The following is a 9,378-nucleotide window of genomic DNA, read 5'->3' on the forward strand; positions in this document are numbered from 1 at the left end:
CTCCACCATTATGTACTTACTTTAATCAAGTAAATGGTACACTTTAGCATTCTCCTCAATTACTACAAATTATCTCAGCATCTTTTCCTCTGCTTTTCTACCCCATGACTTTTCACCTTAGCTGTTATTTGTACTGCAACTCAAGATGGATGTCCTTGCTTCCAGTTTTCATATGATTCTTTTTTAATGAACAGTATTTCTGGGATTCCTAACACTACTCTACTGCTCTCATCTTTTGCCTGCATCAGAATTTCTCTTTTGTAAACTGACAGATCATCCTATATTCCTTACATCATAGAAGAGACCCTATCTACCTATTTCCTTAACCTGTAAAAGTTACGCTACTTTAAAATCACTAGCTGTCATTTCTTCCATTCCCAAGAGGAAGGAATGCTATCAATTCATGATCATTTTCATCAAAATTTAATTAAGTTTTAGATTTTCAAGCACATCCTGATTAGTCCAAATCTAGTCTAAAGTAGGCACTTCAACAGTTTCTACCAGTTTCTGGAAGAAAAAGGCACCTCAAACATTCTTAGATCTTCAAGAACTACAAATCCTATCTTTTGTCCTTCCAGAAAGTAGTTTTGCCAAGTCCTCAATTTCTGTCAAGCTGTATTCTCTGTCACTTCTGTTACTAGCATTGTTTATTGCTTCACGTGGATTAGGTGTTCTTGGCCTCTTTCTTTCACCAAAAGACATTCAACTGTCTGCTTGAATGTTATCAGCTTCAATAAAATAACACCCGAGTACGCACACATGTACATATGCAGCATAACATCATCCCCCTTTCTAAGCACCTGAAGGCAGCATCTTTGGTCAGTTCAAAGACAAACAGGAACGAAGGCTAAGAAATTTTCTCCATTTAGGGAAACAAAACACAATTCAATTTCATTCATTTGGAGGATGCTCACTTGCAGACTACTAGCCTGTGCTTACAGGCAAGAAGTGGCCAGCCAATTCACCTACCGAAGGCAAAACTTCCAATGTTTAGCCTTTGTAAGAGTCAAAAAAAAAAATAGCCAAAACAAAAACCTACTGCCTTGGTGATCCAGTTCAATCATTCACAGCAGTTTATGGAATATGTACTATAACTATACTAAAATACTGACTTCAGAATATATGAAGTCTCAATTACTCACAGAAATGAAGTGCTCCTTTATTGCATCATGAAAATAGTTAAAAATTTAAACCAAAGCTAACATTTTTCTTGAAAAGTCTGCAGAACTGTATAAACGAAGACTTAACTAGCAGCATAAAATTTGAAAACAAAACTTTTCAGAAAAAAAAAAAGTGACTATGAAATAAGCACACGTAATTCCTGAAACAGCCTCCAAAAGTGACTGATACAGGTAATTCTGTAAATGAAGTGCACCATGATCTAATATTACATAGTACTCCCCGACACACAAATATCTCTGTCATACCACAGTTCAATAGTAACTGCTGAACAAAGTCATCTAACTGCAGTGACTCTTCCGGACCTTCACAACAATCAATATTAGGCCTTATAAAAACCTTCAATATTTTATGTAGTATTGGAATATCACTGCTTGCCAGAGAGACTGGCAGAGTTATAAATAGTAACAGGTTATAAATAACATTTGTGAGCAAAGGCTTCCACAGCTACTTGCTGTGCTACAGCCCATTCAAAGAAAACCCTTTTCACATTATGAAATGCAAACTTTATCCATGCTCAGATCTAGAGAATGAAGGACTGAATACAGAAAAGCAATAACCCCAAAATAATTCAAGAACAAAAGCAGACTGACAATCCAGCTTGCACATCCAGCCTTCACTGTGGCAAAAGGCTAGCCTTTCAAGGTAGAAACAAAACAGCAGTAAATTATTCTATTCCAATGTCAGGCAAAACTCCCATCAAGATTCTATTTAAAGCTCTAACAGACGTATTTGAAGAATATATTGAAAATACTAGAAAAGCCAAAAAAGGTAATTCCACAGTATTTTCACAAGGCTTAAAATAACTCATTTAATGAATGTATTTAGCTTTACAAAATCAAGACAAAACACTCCATCACAATGTACAAATACCTCATAGTGAAAAAATTCCAGGCACCAAAGGATCCCAGCCCACCAACTAAAGCGATAACAAAATTGCTGGTTGGAAGCTGAAGCCAGTCAGATGAAAACAAAAGGCAGAAACGTGTGACTAGCATTCATCTTTCTGATCCGATTCAGTGGTTAGTATACCAATGGTTAACATTCATGTTAAGAGGAAATTTTTTTGAAGATGCATTTAAATCAAGCGTAAGGTTTCAGATCAATGCACAGACAGCAGTAGAAGAAACACAGCTGCAGGCAATAAATGGCAGGTAATTATTTAACAGTATCTTTTAGCCCTAAACTTTGTGAGTGTCTTAGATGCATAACCTCTCCACTGACGTTGTGTTAACTGACAAAACTTCTAACATCTTTTTGTGTAAAAAATCTTCTAATAGTCTTCTTTAGTCAGAAGATTATTGTTTGGAGACAGAAGGCTGCTTTCAATCTCTACCTTCCTACCCCCACATCTTGTCTAAATTTTATCTGCCAGCTACCTTTTCAACAGCACGTTTTCAGTTTCAGTGCTGGTACGTGCCTGCTGCCAACAAGACAACATGCAGCGTAAACACCCTTGCAGAAACCTGATCTAATACTGCACATACAACTGACAGTAACTGACAGCAATGCCTATACCTGGTTTACTCTTTGTATCAGTTTTGGAAGAGGCCGACGAGTTTCCTCAAAACAGGTAAGTTTAATGGGTACCACATAAACTAAACACTTTCATACCAAAAATTATATGTAGAAATTAGGAGGATCCATTGCTCATCTTTTCCTACAGATATACCCCAGGACACAACAGTTCCCAAACTGCACTCACTATGATTATCTGCTGCATGCTCAGCTGTTCACAGTACAGTAAAATTACAACCTTCGTGATATTTTTCAATGCCAGTAGCTGTAGCAGTTGCCACAGATACTTTGATTATAACCTACGAAATCAGGATTTCCTAAGACACATTCTACAATGAGAATTCATTGTGATTCACTATCTTCTATCTTAAGTACATACATGACTTTTTTTGTCCAAACTCATTAGTAACTATGTAGTACATAAACACTAACATATGACAAATAAGGAAGGGTAAGTGCATTTTGTTAAGTTTTACCTATATGTACAAAGAGCTAAAAAAAAAGCAAAATTTAACCCCATAGGTACAAAATTCATCCAAAACATTTCGTTTGAGACTTAAACAGAAAAGGCTAGAATCATAGAATCGTCTGGTTGGAAGAGACCTTCAAGATCATCGAGTCCAACCATTCACCCTGCACTCTCACGGTCCCTAAACCATATTGCTCAACACCAAATCCACACGTTTTTTAAATACCTCCAGGGATGAGGACTCCACCACCTCCCTGGGCAGCCTGTTCCAATACTTCACAACCCTCTCTGTAAAGAAATTCTTCCTGATATCTAACCCAAATTTCCCCTGGCGCAACTTGAGGCCATTCCCTCTCGTCCTGTCATTCATAACGTGGGAGAAGAGACCGACCCCCATCTCCCTACAACAAAGAATATAGCTAAGTACAACTGGTCAAGATAGTTTTAGTAGTAAACAAGCTCCAGAAACACATGGTACATGTTTTTGATGAAACGAACCTCAGTTCTCACAAGAGTCTTGGGCACTTCGCCAGCTGAGCACGTAGCAATGAAAGTATTACATTAATACAGTATTCTGGCATACACTCACAATATAGGATTAGCACAACTTCAAATGACTCTTTCATGCATCATTAAAGGATTACACAATTTCTATTTTCACCTATGTCTTTATTTATGCTTAATTATGTTATAGGTAACCTTTTCAGTACGACCATTCGTTTCATGAAACGTTCGTTAATATCTTCACTGTCAACTGAGGTACACCAACATGACCCAAACCAAGCAGTTGCACGGAGCTTGCTAGTTCGGGCACGGCTGAGCATCAGTATGGCTGTAAGGGTTTTGGCTCACACCCGGCCCTTATCAAGCCAGGTTGTAGCACAGGCAGAACAAGCTTAAGTCTCTTTGTGTCTTTTTTAAAATGACAGGACTCTAGTCCTAGATACAGAAACTCTACCTTCCTCAAATAGACCTGTCTGATGGGTTATTTACTTTCCCCAGGCATACATGAGTGATTGGTTACCCATGTATGTAGTTGCTGATGAAGATTATTGGGTATTTTGGACTAACCTGTCATCCTCTAAGGCCCACCTTACATGCTGAAGCAAACCTAAATTGAGATGTTGTATCAATATGGATCTCCAGTATGGGCATTTTTTTCTCAAACAGTCTACCCCCAAACTGTACAAAGATTCACGTATCTGAATGCTAAACTACATCTCTACTTACAAGTTCATTTCAGAAAAGATATTTTAGTAATTATATCAGACTGGGTCATTTAGGAATGCCTGCACTTGAAAATCTACCAAAATAACTTCCAATGTAGCTACCTAGTTGGGAGTACACAGCTGAATCCAGTTGGTTGGTATTCTTTTTTTCCAGACCAGAAAATTATGAAGGTCTGGATAAACCTGGAGTGACATGCTAACATGAAACAAGGTCAAAATTTGTTTATATTAAAACACACTTACAGAAGGTCATTCTTTCGCAAAAGAATGAGATTGCACAAGGACCTTGGGAAATGCACTTTGCAAGAAAGAAATCGAATGAACAATATTCAAGAGAAGCATGCAAACAGAAAATGAACACACATGGAAAAAAAGCAGCACAGGCAATCTGATACTTCGTGACACAGAGGTCCCCAGTCCATGACAGGGTAACCTCTTACATAGTTGTGGCAGCTACAACGTACATCACATATGGCAGAACACAGTACGTAGACACAAATAGGACTGGGCTATAAAAATCAACTGAGAATCACTGCTTTAAGTATCACTTTCTGTTTTGTTTCACAGGTTTTTAGTACTAATGAGTTCACTTAAACAGCCAAACTGTCTTTTAAGGCGGTTTAATCAACTGAATCAAGCTACTTGATAAAGTTTTAAATTAAACATCATTAATTTCTATCATTGGAAAGGAAGAGAGGCTCTACAGCCCCACTATGCACATAACTGTATTCCATACAACCCACCCTGTTATTCAGTAATAAAAAAAAGTCTAAGCTGTATGCTAGTATACATTGCCACCAACTGTGTTTGAAGAGACTCTTCAGCCCACAAGAAATATAAAGTTTCTATTCCCCGGCTCAACAGGATCTTGCAAACAGACAAATTTAGAAGCCAGTTTAGTCTAAACCAATATAACTAATACAAAAAAAAGACATAAAGACCATATTGGAGTTGCATTATTGTCAGAAGTCAAAAATCCTTCTCCAAATAAACCTGAGATACAGTAAGTGCAAATTCCTTTTTTTTTTTTTAAATACAAGAAACACACATACATCAGACAACAAATCACAGCCATGAGAGGGTTATTCACACATTTCCTTTGGGCTTACTCTTCTTTAAGATGTGTTGAAAATTTAGTCATGTCTTTAACATAAGCCCTACATTTACACAGCCCTACATTTCACAGTTCAACCTGGACGAGGGGATTGAATGTACCCTCAGTAAATTTGCGGACGACACCAAGCTGGGAGGCTGTGTCGATCTGCTCGAGGGTAGGGAGGCCCTTCAGAGGGATTTGAACAGACTGGATCGTTGGGCTGAGGCCAATGGCATGAGCTTTAATAAGGCCAAGTGCAGAGTCCTTCACTTGGGGTATAAAAACCCCAAGCATCGCTATAGGCTCGGGGAGGAGTGGCTGGAGAGCTGCCTGGCGGAAAAGGACCTGGGGGTGTTGGTTGACTACCGGCTTGATATGAGCCAGCAGTGTGCCCAGGTGGCCAAAAAGGCCAATGGGATACTGGCATGCATCAAGAATAGTGTGACCAGCAGAAGCAGGGAAGTGATCCTGCCCCTGTACTCGGCACTGGTGAGGCCGCACCTGGAATATTGTGTCCAGTTTTGGGCCCCTCGCTTTAAGAGAGATATTGAGCTCCTGGAGCGAGTCCAAAGAAGGGCAACTAAACTGGTCAAGGGGCTGGAAAATAAAACTTATGAGGAGCGGCTGAGGGAGTTGGGGCTGTTTAGCCTGGAGAAGAGGAGGCTGAGGGGAGACCTGATTACGGCCTATAAATACTTGAGAAAAGATGGTGGGGAGGTAGGGGAAGGGCTCTTTACATTAGTGATGGGAGATAGAACAAGAGGAAATGGGCATAAGCTTAGTCAGGGGAGATTCAGGTTGGATGTTAGGAAGTATTTCTTCTCTGAAAGGGTTGTCAGCCACTGGAATAAGCTGCCCAGGGAGGTGGTTGAGTCCCCATCCCTGGATGTGTTTAAGAATAGGGTGGATGAGCTACTTGAGGATATGGTTTAATGGGGATTAGGGATGGTTGGACTCGATGATCTCTAAGGTCTTTTCCAACCTAGAAATCTATGAAATCTATGAAAAGTTTAATTTCAAGGGAAATATTATGTAGCCTCTATAAGCTGACTACAAAACAAAGTGTCTTCTTCCATCATACATTCAGGCTTGGTAAACACAACTGAACTGCACCTTGAGTATCATGCTCCTTATGCTTGGCATATTTGCTCTCTTGAATACTTATGTTCTGTGTCACTGAAAAATTCTTTTTTGCATAATTAAGGTATAAGTAATGTAGCTCCCTGATACAGTGCGTATTGTCCAAGCCTCCCACGCCTCAAGTGGTAAAACTCTTGCACCAACATCGTACGTTTTGTTGCCAATTTCTCCTTCAGGCCTCTCGAGTCTCCAACAAAATTTGAAATTACCCAAAGTCGTCAATGCCTAGGACGCAAGTTAAGTAACTACATTGGTTTTAATCCATTTGATTAAACTGCTGTAATCTTCCTACTCCATGCTTCCCTAAGTAAATACAGGCACTAAAGAGAAAGTAAGTGGAGATGTTAAGTGGCCCATAAGTCTTATTAAGATCAAGTTGCTGATGCGACATAAGACTACTAATCTTAGAAACTCCTGGTGATCTTAGAAGCCTAAACTGTAGATATTTTTCTTCAGAGGTTTTAAACGTCAACGACTATACAGTAAGACACGAATACACTTAAACATAATAGCCTATGTGCACACAAGATTCCATAGACACATCCTGTGACAACAGATTGGAGCACATCCAGAGAACAGGGCTGGCCAGGCTGTAACATACCATTCTTACTCTGTTCATTTCCACTAACACAAACCAGGCTCAAAATCATAAAATAAGACTACTACTTCCTAGAGAATCATGAGACACTTTTCAAACTACAAAGTAATATAGATACTACAATGTTAAAAAAAAAATAGCATTCATAAAAGGCTGCCACCAAGAGACGTCCAAAAGCAAGCAGTAATGCAGCAGCAACATAGAACAGTAGAAATCCTTACCAAAAACCAAGGTTTTGCCAGAACACTCAAGTTATTAAAGCAAAGACTGGAATCTTTACACCTCTAATCACAACTGAAAAGTCTAATGAATATTAATACTTCCCCAGCAACAATTTACAAACCCAACTTTCAAACAAACAATGGTGAAATGATTTGTTCAGTGCCAGGGCTCAACTTAGAATATCTTAAGTTTTAGGCCATTGCTCTTGCCAGTACAGAAAGACATGGCATAAGGAGCACAAATGCCAGAGTAGAGGAAGCACAGCAGCAAAGGAAGGGGTGGGGAAGTGAGAACAGACTCACATGAGCAGAGTCTGAAGAAAGAGAGCATGGGTTCTAGTCAGGTTCTCCTTTTACTGGAACACTAGAGAAGGTGTGATGTTGGTTTTTAAAAATGGTAGAAAACCCTGTCTCACTGAGATGTGGTAGCAAGCCCAGCACTGGCTCTTTATAATTGCAGCATTCTTTCACTATTACCATTGCCATAAATGTGCAATTGTTTCCACTTTTAATCACTTTCTGGCTTAACAACACCCGCTCATTTTTGTCTTTTTGTACCTTTAGTGTAATACTGGAATGAAGGAATGCTCTATTAAGCTTCACAGTGTTACGCATGGCCTTTATGTTTACTCGACCAGCAACATTCCTAGGATAATAAAATCTCAACAACTCTTGTGTCAGAGAGCAGGAGCCAAATAACCTCACATACAGATATGAGAAGTTATTGTTATCTAGATCAAAATGTCAGCCTTCCAACAGCAACACAAGTCATTCCTGGGTTTCAGTCCAGTGCTTCTGAAAATAAAAACGCTATTTATTCATCAGCAATGCCTCCTAAAGCGCATGAATTCTCCATGAACTGGTCTCCTACACAAGTACTGTCAAAGTTCATGCCTGAGGTTTAAGTCAATCTGCACGGCAGATGAAAAACTTCACATTCAGGATGAGTAGCTTACTCTCTTCTTCAGTCACCAAGCTCACAAAATCGCGGGTTAAAACCCCTTAATTTGACCCTCTTCCCCAGGGAGCTCGCCGCCTGGGAATAACGCAAGGCAAGAGAGGCAAGCCAGGCTCTCCAGCCTGCTGGCCCCTCACCTCCGGACGCCGAGGCAGCCAGGCGGAGCAGCGGTGCCGTTTACCATCGGGCTCAGCCGGCTGCCCCACAGACGCCCGCCCCGCACACGGCGGCCCCCACCAGCCCGCGGGGCCCGGCCGCTGCCCGCCGTGCCGGCGCACCCCGCGCTCCCCAGGCCGCACGCAGGGGCGGGCCCCGCCGCCCAGATGCTCGGCGAGGAGACGAGGCCTAGGCGCCGGCCTCCGCCGCCGCTCCCCCCGCCCCGGGCGGGCCCTCACCGCTCCTGCGCGGCGGGAGAGCCGGGGTGACCCCCACGCCTCCCCTCGCCCCGCTCCCGCAGCGGGGGAGCGGCGGCGGGCGGCCCCGTCACTCACCGAAGTCGAGGAACTGCTTGATGGAGAGGGGCGAGGGGGAGAAGCGGGAGTAGTACTCGATCTGCTTGGGGATGGGGCTCTTCAGCAGCGCCCCGCACAGCCGCATGGCGCGGCCCGCCCGGCTCGGCTCGGCTCGGCTCCTCTCCGCCGCGCCGCTCCGCTCCCCTCCCCTCCTCTCCCCTCCCCGGCAGCGGCACTAGGGCGCTGGGGGAGCGGCGGCGGCGCAGCCACCCGCGCTCATGCCAGGCCAGGCCAGCAGCCAGCCCGGCGGCGCCCGTCACCCTCCGCAGCCCGGCCCGGCCCGGCCCGGCGGGAGGGGCGAGCGGAGGGAGCCGCCCCGCGCGCGCGCTCCCGCCCGGCCGGGCGCACGCGCACGCCCACGGTGAGAGGAGGAGAGAGCAGGGGAGGGGCGGGCGCGAGCGGGCGCGAGCGGCTGGCGCGTGCCGTCCGTCCGCCGTCCTTTCCCAGCGGCCGGGGCG

At 43.1% G+C, this 9,378-nt stretch overlaps 1 protein-coding gene across 1 annotated transcript in view; it reads right to left on the reverse strand.

The window, feature by feature from the left end:
• Nucleotides 1-9,007, reverse strand: part of PDK3 (pyruvate dehydrogenase kinase 3) — a 62,134-nt gene extending 53,127 nt beyond the window's left edge. Inside the window, exon 1 of the mRNA XM_086618691.1 lies at nt 8,900-9,007. Within this exon, the coding sequence (XP_086474817.1) occupies nt 8,900-9,005 (106 nt within the window). The 5' untranslated portion in view covers nt 9,006-9,007. The remainder of the gene's footprint in view (nt 1-8,899) is intronic.
• Between the last annotated feature and the right edge of the window lie 371 nt (nt 9,008-9,378).

Source organism: Tauraco erythrolophus, chromosome 1 (assembly GCF_009769465.1).
Source record: "Tauraco erythrolophus isolate bTauEry1 chromosome 1, bTauEry1.pri, whole genome shotgun sequence".
Classification (NCBI taxonomy): domain Eukaryota; kingdom Metazoa; phylum Chordata; class Aves; order Musophagiformes; family Musophagidae; genus Tauraco; species Tauraco erythrolophus.